General features: G+C 34.0%; 3 protein-coding genes across 3 annotated transcripts; 2 read left to right on the forward strand and 1 right to left on the reverse strand.

Annotated features, from left to right (window-relative positions):
* Positions 1 to 2,721: 2,721 nt before the first annotated feature.
* Positions 2,722 to 5,175, forward strand: LOC106717630 (cytochrome P450 4C1; the record flags this gene model as incomplete). Its single annotated transcript, XM_045684572.1, has 9 exons — positions 2,722 to 2,872; positions 2,989 to 3,098; positions 3,169 to 3,259; positions 3,433 to 3,615; positions 3,905 to 4,299; positions 4,368 to 4,436; positions 4,534 to 4,702; positions 4,778 to 4,957; positions 5,021 to 5,175. Coding segments are annotated over exons 1-9 (1,503 nt in total), but the record flags the coding sequence as incomplete, so codon positions are not given.
* A 1,771-nt stretch (positions 5,176 to 6,946) lies between these two features.
* Positions 6,947 to 10,855, reverse strand: LOC106717629 (cytochrome P450 4C1). The gene is made up of 9 exons (XM_014511516.2): positions 10,663 to 10,855; positions 9,801 to 9,910; positions 9,630 to 9,720; positions 9,374 to 9,559; positions 8,491 to 8,867; positions 8,352 to 8,420; positions 8,069 to 8,237; positions 7,423 to 7,599; positions 6,947 to 7,126 (listed from the first exon to the last, which is right to left on the reverse strand). The coding sequence occupies exons 1-9, from the start codon at positions 10,808 to 10,810 to the stop codon at positions 6,966 to 6,968; spliced, it is 1,488 nt and encodes a 495-aa protein (XP_014367002.2). The 5' UTR covers positions 10,811 to 10,855; the 3' UTR covers positions 6,947 to 6,965.
* A 5,909-nt stretch (positions 10,856 to 16,764) lies between these two features.
* On the forward strand, positions 16,765 to 23,327 carry LOC123721715 (cytochrome P450 4C1-like; the record flags this gene model as incomplete). The annotated part of the gene is made up of 9 exons (XM_045681216.1): positions 16,765 to 16,915; positions 19,915 to 20,024; positions 20,095 to 20,185; positions 20,341 to 20,523; positions 21,338 to 21,735; positions 21,830 to 21,898; positions 22,179 to 22,347; positions 22,730 to 22,909; positions 23,170 to 23,327. Coding segments are annotated over exons 1-9 (1,509 nt in total), but the record flags the coding sequence as incomplete, so codon positions are not given.
* Positions 23,328 to 24,363: the final 1,036 nt, after the last annotated feature.

The following is a 24,363-nucleotide window of genomic DNA, read 5'->3' on the forward strand; positions in this document are numbered from 1 at the left end:
AATAATTTTCTGTTGTAGCCACTCTTCTATTTGTTTATTTACTATTTCTGTTTCTAATGGTGAAAGGCGTCTTGGACTATGAAATATTGGAATTTCGTCTGTTAGTACAATTCTCAATTCGACGTTACTTTTCTTGGTTTCCTTCTTTGGGTTATAGTCTTCAATCATCTTCTCAATTTGATTTCCAAATTCGGAGTCTTCAATGTCATATTTCTCATCAGCATCTGCTTCGATAGAAAGTGAAAGAACTGGATGTTTTTCCATGAAAATTCCTTCAGTAGTGAAATTTACTTTAAACTCTTTTAAAATAGGATTACCTATTATTACATTTACTGGAATAGCGTCATCTTCTACGATATGTAACTTAATATCGGCATATCCATCATCAATCTGTATTTTAGCGAAAAAAGATCCTTTAGTGTAGACCTCTCTTCCTGCTATGCCGGTAAGACAAATGGATTTATCATCAATTATACCGTCTTTAATTCCGTTTCTGATCCTCATAAATTCTGATCTCGTGATAAGATTAACATCGCTTCCTGTGTCTATCAAACTTTCTATGTCAAATCCGAAAATCTTCACGTTCTTGTAAGGTACTAAAACCTTTTCTTGTTTCTTCTGTATGTTCAATGTTTTCTTAGGCGCTTTTGGGCATACGTTGCCTTTATGACCAAACTCATTACACTTAAAGCATTTTATTCCCTTTGTGCAAGTAGGAGCTTGATGATCAAGGTCTCCGCAATTAAAGCATCTTTTGACATCAGTAAATTTCTTTTTAGTATGATGGGAAGTACTACTCGCTGGACTTGGTCGAGCTGCAACCTTTTTCCTGAACTCGCTGTAAATGTCCAACTTCTTGCGAAATTCCCTTAAATCCGATGCGCCATACAAGATAACTTTGTTTGATTCAGTATCTCGAATACCATCTATTACGTATTCCATTAATGCAGCGTCTTCAATTTTACCATGCAATGCAATTTCTTTCATAGCAAGGAAATACTGCTGTAATGTCTCATCATTTCTCATCTTACGTGTTGTAAGCTTCTTATGAATCATTGCACTGTTAAGTTTTGGCCCAAATTCTTCTTTTAGAGCTTTTTTGAGCGATGGGTAGTCTTTAACTCTGCCCACAGATCTCAAAAACAACTTCGCTGTACCACCGAGAAGCCTTTTTGCATAGATTAACCGTTCAACCTTAGTCCACTTCATTAAATCAGCAGCATCTTCAAATTCATCCAAAAATTCCGAAATCGGGTAAGTGTCATCTCCGGTAAACATCGTCATAGACTTCTCTAAATCTTGAAATGAAATATGTACTTCAACTTCTTCATCTTCTTCTTTCTCTTTATTTTCTGAGTCTTTCTTTGGTGGCATCTTCGTTTTTGGAATTGATATTCTTCTTCGTTTTGTGCAAAAAGATAAACGTCGTGGAGTCATTAAATAGTATAGTCGTAGTCTTTTAAATCTTCAATCTTCAAAAATGTAAAATAATATCAACCACATATTTTCTTAAAAACGTTTTCTTTTCTCGTCGCTCAAGCATTCGATGAATTATTTCTTCATCTTCCCGAAGCATTCGATAAATTATTTCGTCAACGTCCCGTAGCATTCGATAAATTATTTCGTCAACGTCCCGTAGCATTCGATACTGCCGGGTAACAATGGCGTCTTAGTATGCGAGCAAGCGGCGTGTTGTCTTCGTTGATATTTCTTACAAATCACTCTTGCAACCACTTGATTTTTAACTGAGCACGATCCCGGACGAGCCCCCAATAAAGTTGTGGGATCAGTTATTAAAATAAAGCGGTTTTCTTGAAGATTTTTATTTAAATTTTGCACAACAACAAATCGTAACTTCTTTTTAACAATCAACCGTCTGACATGACATTTTTGTTAGTGTTGCCAATACAAAAGATTAAAATACCTGCTACCAGAAAGTATACTAAAGCAAAAATCTTAAATAAAAAAACTAAATCTTTCCACATATATAGACGAATTGATAATTCTCCTACTTTTTGAAGTCGACTAAAAAGAATATGAAAATTGAGTTTTTTTTTAAGAGAAAGGGTCTAACGAGCTGCGGGAACACAGAGGTGATGATCGACGCTTATAGACATTCGCAACACCAGAGGAATTGCAGAAGCGTTGCCGGTCTTTTGAGCATTCTAGTTTGTTTGCAATGAGAAAGATATCTGCTTTTTTTGCTCACTATAGATGTCAGCATGACTAACACAAAATATACCATTTACTTCCGTCAAATTATACAAAAAAAAAAATTAAAAACAAGTAATTTTTAAACATAGTTCATGTATTATTTACAACAAGAAATGCCTATTTTCCAGCTGATGCATACCATTTTTGCTTATACATTTGTTTAATTCCGATACAATTAAGTTTCCATTATAATAAAAAAAAAATCAATGAATTACAGTGCGGGCTCTTGGCGCTGGCGCTACCTACTCAGCATTCCGTTTTTCTCACCGTTGCATGAGAATTCATAACAAAGAATAATTTTTAATATTTTTTTGCTACTGTGGGTTTCGCCTGTTGTGAAACTTATATTGACACATATTGTTGTCTCAGTTAAGATAAAAGTCTTATTTATGTTTCAAGGTCGGAGCATATTTTTTATTAATAATTAATAAAATTATCATTACTCGATTGTTTTTATTTGTCTCGGTACCTTTGCTGTATAAGAAGTATTCTGAGTTTTTTTAAATTATGATTTATTATTTAATACTAATATGTGTTGCGTTGATAATTATACATATATTATTAAACTATAATCAAAAAGCAATCATGCTACGGAAAATTCCTGGATTTAAAGACACATTTATAATTGGAAACGTTTTAGAAATTTGTCTACCACCAGGTAAATAATTTTATATCATGTAAAATATTACCCAACTGGCATAAACGGCATGAGACTAGAGAATCGCACCAAACGGAAATCCGTAGTTTCTGCTTACCACCTATCTTTCATTTTAGTGCAACTTTTTTCCTCGGTACGACAGTTAGCAAAAGAAAAAAATGGAATTTATAGATTTTGGAGCTTTCCTATTGCGTCTGTTAACATTTACAATCCTGAAGATATTGAGGTAACAAAGCAATTTTTTGATTACATAAAATATATTATTCTGAATTAATTACTATAATTTTGAATTCCAGGTTATTCTTTCCAGTATGAAATATCATGAGAAAAGTCATGCTTATGAATTTCTGAAACCATGGTTGCGGGATGGTTTGTTATTAAGTTCTGGTTGGTATAACAGTTTTAATCTTATAAATAAAAAAATGAAAGTCTTCTAATTGCGCATAAATCATTGAGCAAATAATAATAAAATGTTGGTAGGATGTGTATAGAACATCTGAGTTTTTTTCGACCCAAAATTTATGTGATACATGTAAATAAGACACAATAATTCCAACCAGGATCAAAATGGCAAAAGCGAAGAAAGATTCTAACGCCAGCTTTCCACTTCAATATATTGGGTAGGTATCATGCAAGCATTGTCGAAAATACAATGCGTTTGGTGGCGAAGCTTGACAAAGCAGTAGGCATCAGCGTTGACATCATACCATTTATGTCTGACTGTACTCTAAATAGTATTTGTGGTACGTATTATATTATCATTTATATTACTCTAATGTTTTAGTTCAAATTGAAATTAGAAAACAATAGTTGGAGTTTGTATCACAACCAACATAACCAATATGAGTTATTTGTTCGAAAAATTAGACTTTCGGATCGTATTTCAATAGTATAAATTCTTTCGCGTATTAAAACTTTCACAATTTAATTTAAAAGCAATTTTTAAAATAGATTTCCATTTACTTGGAGTTGGTATTTCGTACTTAAATGTTGAAAAATTGTAAAGCGTATTAACTGTATCAATACTTTCAGAATCAATAATGGGCACAAAACTTAAGGATGACACGTTAGGGAAAAGTTATAAGAACGCAATATATGAATTAGGACCTGTTTTGGTAAAGCGATTCATCACACCTCATTTGTATATAGATTTTATATTTAAGTTGTCTACATTGGGAAAGATACATAAAAAGGCACTTGGTATTATTCATAATTTTACACGTAGGATTATAAATGATCGAAAAAAATATGTAACAGAGAATGGAATAAATTTCTTTGAAGCCGTGGAAGGTAGAGATGATGAATATATAATGATGTACGCTAAGAAAAAGAGGACAGCAATGTTAGACTTACTTATTTTAGCACAACAAGAGGGTCTGATCAACACAATTGGTATAGAGGAAGAAGTCGATACTTTCATGTTTGAGGTACCTTTATGGATTTTTTTAAGATATTAAACAGGAGGCAAGAAATAAATGTAAATTTATGTCACCAGGGCCATGATACTACAGCAGCGGGGTTATCATACTGTCTGATGTTGTTGGCTAACCACCCATATATACAGGTTAAATATTACTTATATTTAAGACAGTTATTCGACATAAATTAATGAAAATAAAATAAATTTAACTCTTCTATTGTCGTTATTTTTTTTCTTCTAGGACAAAGTATTTATAGAACAAAGGGAGATATTTGGTGACACTAAACGAACCGCAACTTTAAAGGATCTTAACGCGATGCATTACTTGGATCGCTGCATTAAGGAATCGTTCCGACTTTACCCGCCAGTACCTTTCATTAGCAGATGGATGAATGAATCGGTAAAATTAAGTAAGCAATTAAACATTTTGTATCACGACAAACTTTAAATGATGTGTATTTTGCTTAATGGAAACGAATTTTCAGGTAATTATACAGTACCAGCAGGAACTTCATGTAACATACACATATACGACTTACATCGCAATGAACTTTTGTATCCAAACCCGTCGTTGTTCGATCCGGACAGATTTTTGCCAGAAAATGTTGCCAAGCGTCATCATTACGCCTACATTCCTTTTAGTGCCGGTCCACGGAATTGTATTGGTATGTACCCTTTCTAAATAAACTTTTAACTTTATTTGATTAGTTAGATATATTTGTTTGCAGGACAAAAATTTGCAATGATGGTAATGAAGTCAATAGTGTCCGGGATAATAAGAAACTTTGAATTACATCCAGTGACGACTTGTTCAGATCTCCGCTTCCAGATTGACTTAATACTGAGAAATTCTGAACCAGTGTATATTAAATTTACAAAGAGAGAAATTGCTATTTAAAAAATAAAGGAAAATAATTTATTTGCGTAGTTCTTATGTTATCTGCGGCCAATAGCATAAATAAATATTTTTTTTATTACCTTTACTATTAAAAGTAAATTCTAATGAGTACATACATGTTAAGCTTCATCGAGTAGGCCCTGCATCACACAGAGGTAGTCGACAGAGGTAGCGAGTGAGTGAGCTAGAAGAATGCTACGGGTCATTACTTCGCGAACCTTCCACATGTCATTGACAGGACAGGGATGAAAAATCATGGACAGAGCGCGCTTTATAATTCTCGTGGGATAGAAATGATGTGGTTGGTTTAGCCACCAACTGTAACAAAAATCTGTCTAAATCGTGCCATAAGGAATAGAATAAACATATCAAATATTCTTAACAGTTCAAACTACAGATTTGTATGCAAATTGACACGATGATATTAACACTAGCTAGGGTCTTATAGGAAAGGGAAATACCCTTTTTGTACCAGATATACAATCTAATAAATGTAGGCCTCACAACTGCGACCTTTTAACTATTAAAGATGTTTATGGGTAGCAGTTACTTTGCTGTTTTAGTCATATCTTTTTTAAGATATAAAAGACGGTGCATGGTGACGTAAGGTGTACAGCAATACAATAGTTCAATCAATTGTTACTATGAATTACTGACCTTAAGAAAAGTCCTTCGTAAACGAAATAAGTAGCTGACACGACGAATATAGGATAGAGTAGAGGCATCAAAACGAGTAGAACTAAAAGTAATGTGGCGATGAGCTTGAGGAAGGTAGGGAAAGGTGCACCATAACGCCACAGACTGCGGATGTCGCACGCGAATTCCTTTATTAGTACTTTCACTCGTCCCAGCCGAGAAGCGGATCGGAACTGTTAAAAAACATACGTGTTTTCGGATAATTTTATGCACCCTATATTCCAAGAACTTGTTTACATCCAATATGCATTTACGTTTTCTTTGAATTCGTTATACAGTGTCAATCATCGAACTTCGTTTTAAAATTGAAGGTCGCTCATTAATTCATTATTTTTAAGTTATTAAAAAGGTAATTGCAAAAGATAGGAATACTCTACTGATTTTTGCCAATTATACAAAATAGTTTTATAGTTTTATTCTAATAGTTAAATATTCTTAAAACATAGCTAATAATTCTTGAAACATTGTCAAAGAGAGAACAAGAATAAGGTAGAATTCGGGTTTCTTACTTCTACCATAAAAGCCTTGTTAGTACGACGATAGGGTTTCATGATAATATGGTTCTAATGCCTTTCACAGTTTCATATTGATAAATGATTTGTAGAGTATTGACTGAGGATTGGTCTTCATATTTATTTTAGTCACATGTTCAGGAAAGAGAGTGGACCCTTCATTGTTATGACGTTGACATATGTCATAAAGGCATTAAATATGTCAGTTATATGGACCACAGGATATGTTATGCAATACATAAATAATGTAATTTTTTATTAGGAACCAGGAATATATCCTGTTTTCTTGGAGATTTTATTTTAATTCTAATTTTTACAATTTAGATTCGGAACTGGATTCGAAATTTTGCGCAACGATTTCTGTTATTTTTTTAATTGATTGGTCGTTTATGTAGCAATTTGTTCAAATTTGATACTTCAACTATTAAAAAAACTTGAGTAATTAAATAAAAAATACTTTATTGTCGACCACATCACAACTTGTTAGTGATTCATTCGTTTGTAGTATGTTTATCTTATTATAAACTGGCGAAATACAAACGGCCGGTGACATGCGTAATTTTAAGATTATATTCGTTCCTCAAACTTAACATAGACTGGTTTTGTAGAGCGGAGCATCAAATCAGAGGTGAAGACAATGTCTTCAGGTTTGGTAACTGGCAGTAGCCGGTACCGTCTTAGTATAGCTAATATAGCCAGCTTCATTTCAATCAGTACGAATTTCTGACCTGCGAAACAGAAGGAAGAAAAATGAAGTGAGAGGCATTCTATTTAAGTATATTGAGAATCCGTGCTAGTTGTGATTTGTTTAGAATGATTTAAGGGTCGGTTTCACGGTCTCAATTTTGAAGAATTAATAAAAATAAAACATGTTTTAATTAATTGTATGCTTACGAGAAAAGGTTAGTATTGAAATTCTGTAATTACTGAGGTTTAGGTTAGGTTATTTTAGATTGGTTAGTTTTAAATTTGGAATTCGTAACACGATACATGATAGAGTGACTTAAAAAATATATATATATACCAATACAATTGCGTGGTCCAGCACTAAAGGGTACGTATGCGTACGGATGCCAAGTGGGCCTGTCAGTTATGAACCTTTCAGGTTGGAACTTGTCTGGGTTGGGGAACTGATCCTCACGTCTGTGTAGGTCGTATATCAAGATTAGACACTGGGTACCAGCCGGCATCACGTTGTCCTCTATAAAATAATTCAGTTAAACTTATTCATACAGTAAGGAAACCTGCTCATATCCACGAAGATCAAACTGTGTGAAGTAGAGATCTTGACCTAAACTTGAATGAAATATAGATATTTCCCTCTAAATGTTATAATTATTACAAACTATCGTCCGAGCAGATTAAAAAAACTAGTAAAAAACATACCCCATGTCACTCGGGGATAGTGTAGCATCCCAATACTCGTAGTAAAAACATTTTTTTTAATTGGATAACAAATCTTTCCTCTTTATAATCACACTAATATAATAAATGCGAAATTTTAGATGGATGGATGTTTGTTACAAGGTATCAAGATACAAGAACGGCTGCATGGATCTCACTGAAATTTGGCAGTTTTAGATGTCGAACATAGTATGGAAGAACACAGCTGCTAATTAATTTTTTTTAATTTTGAGCGGATGGAAAAGCGGATGATAAATATGACTCACTCAATTTTACGGATTGTTTAATATTCCTTAAAATAACAGGCACTGAGGGGTATAATCTGAGGCATTCTTTGACGCAACAGTCGAGATATTTCAATTTAGCAAGGTCATTCAAAGAAATCGATTGATCCAAAGATGGAAAAAATTCATTATACTCTTGAATAATACGCTCCTAAAAATACATGTATTATATTATTTAAAATATTCTTTTTATAACTATTTAAATGCATTTACTTGAAGTAAAATATTATTACATTTGTGACCTTTAACTAAAATTGCTACATACCTGGGCATCAAAGTTATTTGCAAATATCATCAAAGCGTATTGCAGAGCAGTCGCAGAAGTATCGTGACCCTGAAATTGTATAAAGCGTTTTAAGATTTCATATTATTTTATTAACCCGGTTAAAATACCATCAACTCACTCCGAACATAAATGTATCAACTTCTTCTTTGATACCGTCCGCATCGATCGCCCCTTGTTTTTCTGCCTGAAGCAGCAAATCCAACATTGCTAATCTTTTTTTCCCTTTGAAAGTAATATCTTCGTCTGTTATTATAACATCGTCTTCTTTAAACGTTTTTCTCCTCATATCAATAACACGATCACGAAATTGATTCATCATAAGCAATGTCTTCTTTTGCTTACGACCTAATTCGGTTAGGGAAAAGATAAAATCTGAATGCATCCAAAGTTTCAAAGTCCTGACAATGGCGATGTTGGATAAGTCGAACACTCCTTGTTTGTACGCCTTCGCAAAATCTTTTGATTCTTCGTCTAGTTTGATACCCATTGCGGTTTCTGTAATATAAATCGCATAATTACCTGAGGAAATTGTGCATCTTGTTTCGATATAATAACGCTGAAATTAGGTAAAGCGTGGGCCTAGCACGAATATTCATTGTGGTGACAATCGTCATCGTATCGTCATCGACAAGATTTGTGTATCGAACGTAAAGTATAATAAATCTCATACTAATTTTGACTTAATTGCCGATAGCGAAACAAAGGCGTTTGTCATAATTGTTCATAGTAGGCCCGGCCCACAAGAACGACAAATTCCGGCGTACTTTACGATATTTTTTATCAGGTTTTTTTTTTTTTTGATAATTGTGTGATAAGTTAAAGTATTATTAAAAAAAGGCTAGATAATGCTATGTGAATATAAAATATAAAGCTATGTGAAGAAAAGTATTTTACCAGAAATATTTCGGAATTCACGCCTTTAAACGCAATGCGAAATTCGTTTATAGTCTAGCGAGATGTTTTCCTTGACTGATTCATAAATAAAAATTGTGCTATCTTACCACAAATCGAATTCAACGTGAAGTTCTGCAAGTAATGTTCCACGTCGGTTTTTGATTTACCAACTTCACATTGTAAATTTTCAACTAATTTTCGACTGTTTTCTTCTAATATGATTTTGTAAATCTTTAATATATTAAAATTAAAAGCGGGTGTTAATAGCTTTCTTCTGAATGCCCATTTTTCTCCTGTCAGGTAAAAAAATTAAATCTTAATTTATTGAAATACATAATTTTAAATACATTATCATTAGTTTACCTGTACTTATTGCTAATCCTTCCGCCATCCACGGCTTTATAAATTTGTACGGGTAACCTTTGGTTATATATTTCATATCACTTAAAATTGTCTGTAAAAAATATTATCAATTATCAATACATTTAATGTGGAATCTGGAAGAAATATACAAAGTTAGTAAACTATAGATACCTCAGCATCTTCCGGATTGTATATAGCAACAACTTTTTTATTCCCGATTTGTAATTTAAATAGCTGTTTGTATTTTTGTGTTAACTGTCGGAAATAATAAAACGCGAACACTGAAAACAGAATTCATTTATATTCTAAATTATTTATTAAAATATGTTGATCTTATTATTTGGTATGTTTTTATTATAAATCTGCAAACTGTGTCGACAGTCGTCGTATTTTTTGCGACTGCAAATTGTGGTCCTTCTTTTGGTTTGATTCTTTGGTTGACCTTTATTCAGATTCAAGTTGTCGATACCGAATTCTTAGAGCGGTCTGTGTATGTCGGCCCTAAACTATTATCATAAGAGTTAAGTATAGTCTTTCCGCAGAACTATTCTGCAAGTTAATGGAAACCTTTTTCACCTTCACGTGTTCTTGACTTTATGATCTCTACGACTTTGTTTAAAGTAAAAAAAAATGAATTTTAACTATTGTTGTCGTTATCTTCATATGGTATAAAAATGTGAGGTCTGAAATCTGACACCGCAGAGTACGTTAGTCCACGTAAATATAAAAAAAAAGTAATAAAGGTTATAATAAGGATATAATGACTCATCTTATAACCTCTTTGTTGTAAATATTGCTTTTTTGTTTGTATTTTATGATACTATCTTTTTATATACAAAGTAGTTGTTTTCCTTCGTCCTCTAGACGCCCTCTTCATTATTATGTTCTACTAAAATTATTTTTTATAAAAGTTTTAAATATTGTTTCCTTTCCAATACCTTAATATCAGGTTGTGTTTTACCCATAGCTTATGATAATAAAAATAAAAGATAAATAACTATATTCTCTAATAACAATAATAACAATATCTTACCAGGTCCCTCTAAGAAGTCCAAAGTGTTGTGTAATAAAAATAATCCTTTCGGTCCAGGAATTTTATCGAAATCGTCATTTTTATCGAATTTATAATAAACAAGCAATGCTAGTAACAATGTGGTAAAAATCAAAAGTATCCATAACATTATAAGTATTATTAAAATACTTTAAAAGTTGTAATAAACCGCACTGCGTCGTATCTTTTAATACTGAATGAACTAAGCAGCTCGGGCGTTTTAAACCTGCTTTTATGGCGTTGCAAAATGCTAATTAAGACGAGTTTTTTTTACACTTACATTAAATATTTTGTTAAAGTTCTCATGAATGTGTAAAATTCATGTTTAGTGAAGCAACATGTGTACAAAGAAGTGACGAGTTATGATTATATTTTTTTAGTAAAAGGTGGCAAATGTACAAGCTATACAGCTTGACTAGCCGTCTCAAGGCTACTTTCAATGGACAGAGGAGAGGGTGTAACGAAGAGACGTTTCCTTATTGCATACAGGTGTCCCAAGATGACCACACGGATACTTAACGGTTTTACATGAAAATATCACAATAATATGTCTAAATTTAATTTCAGCGCCAAGAGTCGGCTGTCATCTGTCAAAATAGTGAAAATCCGGCATGATTTGTACACACATAATACGAAATTTGTTTTCCGAATCACAATAAATTCAGAGCGAACCGTATCAAATATTAATTGGAGTGTGTGCTCGCCAGATTATGTCCTTGGAATCCCTTTAACTATTATTCAAGTTGTGATGTTATTTTAATATAAATTCCTTCAATTAAATTTATTAAATTAAATTATTGTTATCAAATTCTCACGAGAATAAATTATTTTTAAGATTAAGACAATAGTATAATTAATTTAATGAGTTATATTATGTAAGTCTTATGTTGGTTTCCATTTCCACTATAAAGTAAAAAGGATATAACTTTTAAATGTCGGCTACGAATCTGACTATTTGGAATAAATAAAAAACTTAACAAGTAGCTTATGTGTTCTTCTACATAGTGTTCTACATCTTGTAGATCTATTGAGGTGTTCTGGATACTTTATTTGGATGACTGGATGTTTTTTCAAGGTATCTTAAGAACTGCTGAATATATTATAGTACTTTTTTATACCACGCGGACGCAGTCGAAGAGTAAATATCTTATCATCAATTGCAACTCTTGAGGTACATAGGTAGGAGCATCAGCTGATTAGTAATCGTCAGTACGGTTTCCGACGGCCTCGCTCAGCTGGTGATCTTCTTGCGTACCTCACGCATCGATGGTCTGAGGCAATCGAGGGCAAGAAGGAGGCTTTGGCGTTTAGTTTGGACGTGGCCAAGGCCTTTGATCTTTTTTGAAGCTGCCTTCCTATGTCCTGTCCGAGAAACTACGAGAAACTACGGCTGTCCGAGAAACTACGCGCCTGCATTGGCAACTTTTTGGAGGGTCGGAGCATCAAGGTCGTTGTCGACGGTGCATGCTCGGACCCCAAACCAATTAATGCTGGTGTCCCACAGGGCTGTGTACTGTCGCCCACCCTGTTTCTTCTGCATATAATTGACATGCTGCAAATTAGCAACATCCATTGTTATGCAGACGATAGCACGGGTGACGCACTGTACACGGCCCGCGCTAACATTTCTCGGGCTACTGCCGATGAGAACAGGACCAAACTTGTGTCTGAACTGGAGACCCTACTGGGTGAAGTTTCGGATTGGGGTCGACGAAATCTAGTTGATTTCAATTCCAAAAAGACACAAGTATGCGCCATTACCGCTAAAAACAACCTTTTGTCGTGGATCTTCGTTACCAGGGCACTCCTCTGGTTGCCTCAGCCAGTATCAGTATTCTCGGCGTTGACATATCGAATGATGTTAAGATTCGCAGTAATTTGGAAGACAAGGCCAAGCTGGCCTCCAAAAAACTGGGTGTGCTCGGTAGAACGAAGCAGTATTTCCTACCGGGCCATCGCCTTCAGCTGTATAAGGCGCAAGTTCGGCCCCACATGGAATAGTGCTCGCATCTCTGGGCTGTAGCACCCAAGTACCAGCTTCTTCCATTTGACCGCATACAACGGAGAGCGATTTGAATCGTCAACGACCGAGTTCTTATTGATCGGCTAGACACTCTGGCTGCTCACTGCATTTTCTACCGTATCTACCACGGAAGTGCTCAGAAGAATTGTTTGGAACAATTCCTGCCGCCGAGTTCCGTCATCGGACGACACGACAGACCGCCAGGTTCCATCCACACCATCTCGATGGCTGGCAATCCACAACCGTTATGAAAAATAGATGTTGGCCGATTCTCTTGACCTACTGAATATGCTCACAAAATTTCATGAGAATCGGTCAAGCCGTTTCGGAGGAGTACGGGAACGAAAACTGTGACACGAGAATTTTATGTATTAGATTTATTTACTTATTAAGTTTTTTTTAATTCCGCGCGGACGGAGTCGCGGACGCCAGCTAGTAAGTTACATAAGTAAAGTTATTAGTAAAATATGTATGTATAATGATTGCTAACGATAAGCAATGTGTAAAAGACGAGAGGCCAAATTGCCTTTTTTAAGGTCTTTCAATAATTAAAATTTATGTTAAAATTTTTTACAAGCTCTTTATTAACTACTCAAAATAATCTCCATGTAACCTTTGCACTAGTGTGTGATCAGTATTATTTTAATTATTGCTTTAAATTTACATATTCGTTTACAGGTGACCCGAAATGAATGGAAAATCCCGAAACCCTTAATAGAACATCTATCAAGGGCTCAGGAAAAAATAACATAGAAAAACTATTAATGGGGGTTCGCATAATAGGAAACGTTATATAATTAAAATAATTAAACACTTTCTTACTAATATTATTAATGCGAATGTTTAGAGATGCATCTTTGTTTGAAGGTATTTCCGGAACGGCTGAACGGATCTTGAAGAAATTTGGTACAGATGTAAAACATAGTCTGGAAGAACACGTAAGCTACTTATTATGTTTTTTAATGCCGCTCGGACAGAGTCACGGACGACAGCTAGTTTAAAATAAACTAGCTTTTACCCGCGACTCCGTCCGCGCGGAATAAAAAAAGAGAAAACGGGGTAAAAAGTATACTATGTCCGTTTCCTGGTTCTAAGCTACCTTCCCACCAATTTTCAGTCAAATCGATTCAGCCGTTCTTCAATTATAAATAGTGTAACTAACACGACTTTCTTTTATATATATAGGGTGTCTCAGTAAGAGTGCACTTTTTAAAATTGGAATATTTTTTTTTTCGTGCACGTGGCAAGTCTGAAATTTTACAGTTGTCACCTCTGTTTATTCCGATTATTAAAAAAGGTGCGCTTTTCGGAAGAACAACGCGTTATAATTGTGAAAACTTATTACAAAAATGGGGAAAATTACAGCCGAGAAAGTGCACCTAATGTGTCAACCATTTGAAGAGTGGTCAAAAAATTGATATGATAATAAGAATCCTTTACGTCAACGTACCGGTCGGTCTCTGAAAACATTGCTGCTGTAAACGAGAGTGTCGCCGAAAATCCGAAAACATCAATACAACATCGTTCTCAACAACTTTAAATAAGTCATTTTCTCCGATGATCGTCGTGAATACACAAAATTGTCCAATTTGGGACTCATAAAATTCTCATGCAATCCATGAGAAAGAAATGCACCCCACAACGAGTAACTGTCTGGTGCGGATTTTGGTCAGGCGGCGTGATTGGACCTTACTTCTTTGAAAATGAGGCCGAAATTGCAGTGACTGTGAACGGCATTCGTTACAGGAATATGATAAAGGACTCCTTGTGGCCTCAACTGAACGGTATGAATCTGGACAACATGTGGTTTCAGCAGGACGGCGCAACCTGCCACACCGCGAATGAAACAATCGACTTATTGCAGCAACGATTTCCAGAAAACATTATTTCACGAAATTCTGATGTCAACTGGCCACCAAGATCATGCGATTTTTTTCTTTGGGGTTTTGTGAAATCTCGGGTTTATGCGAATAAACCCGAAACAATTCTTGAACTCTGATCGGAAATCCAACGCGTCATCGGTGAGATACAAACACATATCTGTGCAAAAGTCATGGAAAAATTCATGAAAAGAGTAATGGCCTGTCATCGGAGCCGTGGTGGTCATTTGCCAGATTTTTAATTCCATACTTAATCGGAACATGTCTTCTTTATAATACAATATAAATATCACAACTCTGTCATAAAATACTTGTTTTTATTTTAAAATGAAAAAGTGCACTCTTACTGAGACACCCTTTATATAGATTAGAAGAACACAATCAATTTTGTTATTACTTCTTGCATATCAATTCCTGCCGCCGAGTTCCGTCATCGGACGACACGACAGACCGCCAGGTTCCATCCACACCATCTCGATGGCTGGCAATCCACAATCGTGCACTTTTCGCGTAGCTTTCTACTGCATACCGCCGCGTTGTGGAATGGTCTGTCCTCGACGGTATTTCCAAACCGCTATCACCTCACCAAAGGCCGGCAACACATCTGCGATTCCTCTGGTATTGCAGATGTCCATGGGCGACATCTTGCACTCTCTTCGAGCCTAAATCTATCCCTTGTTACTTTTTTATTTGATTAGGTGAAGGTCTTTTCGGTGGCCAGTTATTACATTAAACATATTAAATACTTAAATAATTATCTTTTTATAAATTACGTTGATATAAATGAAATCTTATTCGAAATAAATGATCTGATGAATCTATCTATATATATAAAAGAAAGTTGTGTTAGTTACACCATTTATAACTCAAGAACGGCTGAATCGATTTGACTGAAAATTGGTGGGCAGGTAGCTTAGAACCAGGAAACGGACATAGGATAATTTTTACCCCGTTTTTTATTTTTTTTTGTTCCGCGCGGACGGAGTCGCGGGAAAAAGCTAGTATAAGATATTTTATAACTCTTGCACCTGTTTTGTTAGCACCATCTGTTGATTTAATTATTGATTGACCAGATATTCTTTATTTTAAACTAGCTTTTACCCGCGACTCCGTCCGCGCGGAATAAAAAAAAAAAAGTAGAAAACGGGGTAAAAATTATCCTATGTCCCTTTCCTGGTTCTAAGCTACCTGCCCACCAATTTTCAGTCAAATCGATTCAGCCGTTCTTGAGTTATAAATGGTGTAACTAACACAACTTTCTTTTATATATATAGATATAGATTTTACTCCTAACACAAAGTTTTTTTACTTACTTTTATATTAACAATTTAAACTTACTATTCTAATATCACATTTTATCTTATTTCCAATTAAAAATGTTGACTAAAATATTAACATCTCATTTCTATTACTATTTTGGTCAATGATGTACAGTATTGTACAAATTCTTCTTTTTCATATTTATTAAAAATCAAGATTTTCAAGTTTTCTCTTTTAATTACATCTCGGCGTCCGCTCTACACGTTCCGTAAGCATGTGTAGCACGGGTCCCCCCCGTGCTGGATGACATACGCAAAAGGCGTCCTCCTTACACTTCAATTTAGACTACAACATTATAAATACTGCAATTACCACCCTCTCTTACTAATTTTCAACCTCAATTAATTACAATAATCAAAGAGTTTCAGGGATTTGGGCGGTTAGAGCTTTTACGTTGATTGCTCGGAACCGTTCTACAATAATCACCGTTATTTGTCAACTGGTATAAGTCAAGGTTGTGTGAAATAGGACCCCATGTAATACTTCTAGTTTATTCTCTTGAGCAAGGGGAAATCCCTCCTCCAGCGTAGGGGTCAATTAGGAAGGCAACTAGTCACAACTTTACAAAAAGATTTCATCTAACTTACATATCTTTTATCTCTATATTGGTAGCATCTGTGTTCCTCGATTTTTGGAGACCGTTTACTTGCTTTTCACACAAAAAAAACAGGATGTAAACACACTTGTTTTTCTTACTATCATTTTTTTTAATTTGAACATACTGAAGTTATTAATAAGCGATAAAAAATTGTGTGGTAGAGGGCAAGTGCACTTTAACGATAAATACTTTATCAAGTGGCTCTGATAAACTATACGCCAGTTATGTTTACTACATGACGAGGAGAGCATTGTGTTACAAAAATGTTATTTTTCCTTTTTTATATTGCCGCGATTTTATTTATTGTACATATTCTGTTCAATTATAATAGAAAAGCAGCGTTGATTAGAAAAATACCTGGATTAAAAGATCATTTCATTTTTGGAAATGGTTTACAAGGATTTAAGTCACCAGGTAATGTTTTTTTTTAATATCTTCATTTTAGAATATATTTAGGTTTGCATCTAAAATTATTAAACATTATCTTATAAACGGATAATTCTAGACAATTTACTTTATTATTTAAATAAAAGTATAACCTATAAAATTACTATTGTACCAAATCATATTTTTGTACTAGGCAAAATTATTTAACAATCAATTTTTTCAACAAAGTTTTTTTTCTTTCTCATTGTTATAATTCATTTAAATGTATAAATAACATTTCATAGTCCTCTTTCCTTTGGTTGGACAAAATTCGCTATTTTATTAGTTATATTTGTAATTGTCTGGATAAGTTTAAGTTAGGATCCAGATTAAATTTGAAATAAATGTTATTTAATTAATTGTGCCTAAACGCTGGCAACAGCTACTATTTAATATTTAACGTTATTGTTATTTATTTATTAAGGAAACCAGAAAGTTAGAAAAACATAACATTCATGAATCGATAAATATTGTCAATGTTTTTCGTAAAATCTTTTCTTAGTGCCCGCATGCATAGTAACAGAAACCTCGATGTAATATTTCAAATAAAAAAAAATATTGTACCGTGCAATCTTAATCATAAGAATCCATAATCACCTTAAATTATTATTTACTGATAAATCAGTCACAAACATAATACCAGTTATCAGTTTAACATCAATATTAGGAGTATTTAATATCGGGAATTATAAAAACCTTAGTATAGAAACAGTTAGGTGTGTGCAGTATATATCCTTTGTTTACTGCTAATGTTAGGAGTGAGACTAGATTATTTTCATTCTGTTAATATATTAGAAAGAATTTACTGCACATTATCATCTTCTTGCCGTTTCTCTTACCGAGGGTCAGCATAGTAATTTAATTTTTACATATATAATTTACACGGTTATTTTTTATTTATTACCAGAAGAAAAAAAACAGAAAATATTAAATACGTGTATAGTATATATAATACATATAATAGATCTTAAATGTGTAGTTGTATTTTTTATTTGACAATTATAATGTTAGTAACAAATTGAAATTTAAAAAAAAATCAAAATTTCATTTTATTGCAGAAATTTTTTTGTATGGAAGTGAAGTGGGAATCATAATAAGCTTGTTGTCTTCATTTATGTTGCAAAATTCAATATACGTACTGTAATATAATAATAACAGTCTGCTCAGTGTTGTTGTTATTGTATGACTTTGTCTTTAACACCATTTAATCATTTCCAATTACTTACAAATAATAGCTACCACCTGCAAGCACCTTTTACCACCTGCAACCATCTGTAAACTCTTACAATCTCCTACACCATGCAGTCGTTTGTAATCACCTATAACCACCATCATACACCTGCAATCAGCAATCATCTACAACCAAATCATCATATTCGAGCGCGCAGTCAACAACAAGTTTAGTTCATTGAAAAAAATTAAAAATTGTGGTATATATTTTCACTTTATCAGATATGTTTCCTTAATTAACAGTTAACAAATAGTTCGTACTATCGTATAAGTTAAAAAAAATATGAAATAAGTAAAATTAACAAAGCAAATTGTTTGTGCATAATCTCTCAACGTTTAGTGCAGTGCTGCGTGCTATAAAATATATTACAAGCGTTGCAACGACCGACGAACGATCTTTGTACTGTGCACTCACAGGTGCGGACACAACACCAACTATTTAAATAACATTAATCAAAAATGAACAACTGTAGTGCTTGTAAAAATCGTTCCACAGATAGTATTGCCTGTACACGAACATCATGGTATAATAGCCTTTCACTTCATCTGCGTTGGCTTAAAAGCAGAAAATATTCAGAAACTTTTTTGGTGGTAGTGTAAGTCAAAGCAACCGAAAGGAACAATAACGATATTAGTGTAAGAGACGGCCGCAATTCGGACGAGGAGACCTCGATGGAGGATAAGGATCGAAGACTCCCGTTCCGTTATGCTCGCGTTCCGCAGACTCCCCCAGTCCTTTGTTTCTGATTTTGCAAAAAACTTGCGTTTGGAAATATAAGATACTAGCGTCCGCCCGCCACTCCGTCCACGCAGAATTAAAAAAACTTAATGAGTAGCTTATATGTTCTTCCAGACATTGTCTACATCTTTTTTTTTTTTTTTTTTTTTTTTTTTTATAGTCAGGAAATGCGTTTACGCACGCCTACGCCGGGCTGTGCAATGGCGTAGGGAGTGTGGGACTCGCCGGCCACAGAAGGTGACCGGAATACCCACTAAAACCTGACTGCCCTCTAACGCATTATGGCGGGCGCCACGGGAACGCTTTTGCTTTCTTCCGTGACCCCGCCTGCAACATTGTCTACATCTGTGCCAAATTTCATCAAGATGCGTTTAGCCGTTCCGGAGATACCTTCAAACAAACATCCATCCATCCATCTAAATATTCGCATATATAATATTAATAAGAAGTAAGATTATCAGAGAAAATACTAGTTTCAGTATATAAAGGATAAGAGAATTAGTTCACATTATAAGGGGTTACTTCCCTTTAAAAAAAAATAGCAACTTAATTTTTTGTACACGATGGTAATCATAGTCGGTAGGGATAAAAATAAATGAAATCGTACAAGTACCCTTTTGATTAAAATTGAAGTGCCTTTCGCTTACAATTTTTCACTTTATACCCGGAGACATTAATGTTTAATATTTTTCCTGGTTATTAAATCAGTCATACCATCATAATAACTTCCTATAATTGAAATTAAACTATAATTAATTTATTAACATGACAGTTTAAGATCTAAATTTGTAATGTAAGAATAATAATCCTTAGCGTATGTTCTTTTCTTACTAATATTGTAAATGCGAAAGTGCTGGATGGATAGATGTTTGTTTGAAGGTATGTCCGGAACGGCACAACCAATCTTGATATAATATGGCACATATGTAGAACATAATTAATAAGTTTTATTTTTGTAATTCCGCGTGGACAGAGTATCGGCCAGCAGCTAGTTATATAATAAGATGTATTTTTGCAGTGGATCTTTTTCGCTTCGGAAGAGAATTAGCAAAGAAACATAATGGCATATACAGATTCTGGTCCTTCCCAATTGGAGCTGTTTTCATTTACAATCCGGATGATGTCGAAGTGAGTGACTAAATTGTATTTGTATTTATAACTTCAGTATCCTTCGTAACATATTTGTTTCTATCCACAGATTATTTTAACCAGCATGAAATATCACGAGAAAAGCGTAATATACAAATTTTTAAAACCCTGGCTGAACGATGGACTGTTATTGAGTGGTGGTACGTTGTACATTTTAATTTCGACACATTAGTTTAAAAAAATGAAGTTTCTTTGTAATGTATGCTTTTTGGTGAGGTTTATGTTTCAATAAAAACTTATTATGATAAGTATTACCTTGAGAAATATAAATAAATACTTTCATCCTGTGTTTCAGGATCAAAATGGTTGGATCGTAGGAAGATCCTGACGCCGGCTTTCCATTTCAACATTTTACAGCGATACCTCGTAAGCTTAAAGGACAGTGCCGACCGCCTTGTGGACACTGTCAATAAAGTTCTTAATGTTGAAGTCGACTTGGTACCTATTATATCTGAATGCACACTTCAAAGTATTTGCGGTATGTATAGGAATTTTTAAACATTTTGTTTATTGTCAAAAATCAAAAAATTAATAATAGTAGAAATTACAAAAAACATAAACATAAAACAAATAAGCAATCAATCAATTATAAAAAACAAAGGAGCGTAACTGACTTTAAACAATTGATACAAAATTCTAATCGAACACATTTTAAAATCGTTTTAGTGTATCCTACAAGCGGGCACAATACAATGAACATTTAAAAAAACTTATTCGTATGTTCTGTCGGTTTCTGATCACACCTACAGAACCGCGAAAAACAAAATAACAAAACAAAAACAAACAAAACGTATTTAACGTTTTTGGATCATTTAAATCGTCTCGAACTCGATTAATATATCTTTGCACTTTTCATATTCGTGCAATAAAATAATATGATTACTGTACCGCCATAGAATGAGAGCTTTTATTTATTTGTAATCTGATATAAAGATGCTCCCCGTCTATAGTAATTGCGGTAAAAGTAGACGCTTCTTTCATTTTCGTATTTTAAATAAATCTCATGGTAGACAGAACAAAAAAGACCAAAATTCCCTAACTTATTCAACACTCTTCTAAAGATATAATAAATATCCCTTTTTATTTTTTGGTATTGTAAAATAATTTTTGTTTTAATTCATCACCATCAGCTCACTATACGTCCTCACTTGGACTACGGGCTCGGAGCCTACCCTAAGTTAGGGGTGACTAGGCCATAGTGAACCTCGCCGGCTTAGTGCGGGTTGGTTGAGCGGCATTAGTTGTACCATCAGTATTTAGATAAATATTTAATTGGAATATGTCTCTTACAGAATCCGCAATGGGAACAAAACTCAGCGACGATTCAACGGGCAAGTCTTACAAGACTGCAATTCACGAGTTAGGACTTTTATTAGTACAAAGATTTGTCAGAATTTACCTGTACGCAGATTTCTTATTTAATCTATCTGCTCTAGCAAAACGTCAAAACAAATATCTTTCCATTGTTCATAACTTTACGCGTAATGTTATAAAAGAGAGAAAAAAATACATAGCGGATAATGGAATAGATTTATCAAACGATAGCAGTAATAGTACTGAAGATGATTCTGTAAATATTTATAGAAAAAAAAGAAGAACAGCGATGTTAGATTTGCTGATATTAGCTGAAAAAGATGGTTTAATTGATAATGCAGGCATCGAAGAGGAAGTGGATACGTTTATGTTTGAGGTAACAATCATTCGTAAAAATTGTGATCTTTATTTTAGGTACCTTAATCTAGATCTTTAAACATTGTTAAAAATAATTTGAAATTTCCCTACAGGGTCATGACACAACTGCAGCTGCCTTAACATATTGTTTAATGCTAATCGCCAACCATCCTGACATACAGGTATGTATCCTGTTTCATCATTATCGTCGTATTGAAAAACTTCGTTGTCCTTGACCGTTGAGCCATTCCATTGTAGTCTTTAAAAGTGCCATTCTCTTCGACTTCCTGATACGATACGTCTACTTTCTCTTTGATTTGTTCCAAGAACGTTCTTCTTGGCCTTCCCCTTTACCTTTTCCCTTTTATTTAGTGTATAACATCGCCTTTGTTTCTCCTGTTCTCGAATTTATGATATTCCTTTTTTTCCTTATTCTATTTTCTCCATATTGTATTGTTCTAGGATAAAATATTAGCAGAATTAAACGAGATATACGGTGAAACAAATCGAGCAGTCACAATGGAGGATCTCAATGAGATGCGGTACCTAGAGCGATGTATCAAAGAAGCCATCAGACTGTACCCACCAGTGCCTTTTATCAGCCGTAAACTTAATAATAATGTCCAACTCAGTAAGCATTTATTACTAGCTATTTTAGACTACATTTTCGAACTTATATTTTCAAGCGGGAATCGCTTGTTATCTAGAAAATCTTTAGCATTTATACAGTGAACTCTATTATGTTATCAATAGCTAATTTCAATTACATCTAATCAATGACAAAATAAGTATATTAAAATTAATTTCACTTTGTGACATACGTCGTTGGTTCGGCAGAGTCGGTAAATGTTCAATAAATTTGGATTTGGATTTTGTCAGATCGCTGAAGTGATCTCTTCTCAAGATCTCTACATTAAAGAACTGCATTTCTTTAAACTACTGTGATTGTACCGCTTAGAATACTCGTATCAATGACAATAGTGATTTATATTTCGTAATTATCATGGTTTTAGGTAATTACACTGTACCAGCTGGGACATTATGCCACATTCACATTTATGATTTGCATCGCCTGGAGAGCTTGTACCCGAATCCTGACAAATTCGACCCGGACAGGTTTTTGCCAGAAAATGTTGCTAAACGTCACAACTACGCCTACATACCGTTCAGTGCTGGACCCAGAAATTGTATAGGTATGATTGAACGATTTACAATGCATTAATTAAACCCTGTTTGTTGTTGTAATTAAACAATACAAAATATCAATACAACTAATGTCAAAGTATTTATAGCAATCAAAAATGTTCAGAGCTTAGAACATTCTATCAAAGTTCCATCAAAACATGTCCAGTGGTTTAAGAACCCGTAGGGAACAAAAATAACGTAAACTTTGGCTATATAAGATAGATTTGATATAATATTGTAGATATATTATACATGATGTTATTTTCAGGACAAAAGTTTGCAATGATGCAAATGAAAACTGCAGTGTCCGCCATCTTGCGTAACTTCAAGTTGCTCCCCGTCACTGGCTGTTCAGATTTGCAGTTTCAATCTGATTTAATATTAAGGAACTCGAAGCCTGTGTTTGTGAAATTTGTAAAAAGAGGAATAAATAAATAATCTATTAAAATGTCATTATTTTAATTCCATTTATCTTTTCATTTTTTTTAACTTGCGTAAATTATCCAATACAAAATTATGTGAGAATCTTTATTATTTTTTAATGCACTTCGCTTCGTACTACAAAGAGAGATTAATAATTATGTGCATTAATGTTTTTTCTTTGGTTTCGACTCATCACATTAACGAAAATCTGGTCGGTCTCACAGTGGTTTCATAATGAAAATTATTTAAAATTATAATCAAAATATACTCAAGTAATTGACAAGTTAACAATGTGAAGTCATGTTTATCTACGAATGATTACATTATTTACAAATATTAATACAGCCTTTTACAGGATACATATTTCATGGAAGGATATATGTGTTATGTACCTACCAACAAATACTTACATTCGTATGACAACATCAACCATGTTGAGCTTAGTTTGGTGTTTCTGTAATAATATCATTTTTTAAATATGTAGGTATAATTTTCAGAAAATTTACCGTCGTCTTCCAATGTTATAATATAAAAGTACCAAGTACCAATTTAACAGCGGTAGATCCCGAAACAACAATATTTGTTGGGTGCACGAATTGGCCGGGACGACCGGTACAATACCACGACCACACAGAAAACAGGCGTGAAGTGGAAGCAATTCCGCATTTCGTCTGATGAGTGTTGTACCGGAGGCCTCATTTTAGACCTATTTCCCTTCGCACAATTTTCTTTTAATTACATCTTGGCGTCTGCTCTACAGACTCCGTAAGCATGTGTAGCACGGATTCCCCACGTGCTGGATCACATACGCAAAAGGTGTCCTCCTTACACTTGAACTTAGACTACAATATTATAAATACTGCAATTACCACACACCCTTACTAACTTTCAACGGCAAATAATTAAAATAAATAAAGTTTTTCAGGGATTTGGGCGGTTAGAGCTTTTACGTTGATTGGTCGGAACCGTGCTACAATAATCACCGTTCTTTGTCGACTGATGTATAAGTCAAGTTTGTGTGAAATAGTACCCTTTGTAA

The sequence above is a fragment of the Papilio machaon genome, chromosome 2, assembly GCF_912999745.1.
Source record: "Papilio machaon chromosome 2, ilPapMach1.1, whole genome shotgun sequence".
Taxonomy (NCBI): domain Eukaryota; kingdom Metazoa; phylum Arthropoda; class Insecta; order Lepidoptera; family Papilionidae; genus Papilio; species Papilio machaon.

Excerpts from the sequence above, each read along its gene's own strand:
- LOC106717629 (XM_014511516.2), bottom strand. The coding sequence starts at position 10,810 with ATGTTATGGATACTTTTGATTTTTACCACATTGTTACTAGCATTGCTT. Across the intron at positions 9,560-9,629 it reads AGGATTAGCAATAAGTACAG|GAGAAAAATGGGCATTCAGA; the intron begins GTAAACTAATGA and ends TTTACCTGACAG. Across the intron at positions 8,238-8,351 it reads CAAATAACTTTGATGCCCAG|GAGCGTATTATTCAAGAGTA; the intron begins GTATGTAGCAAT and ends ATGTATTTTTAG.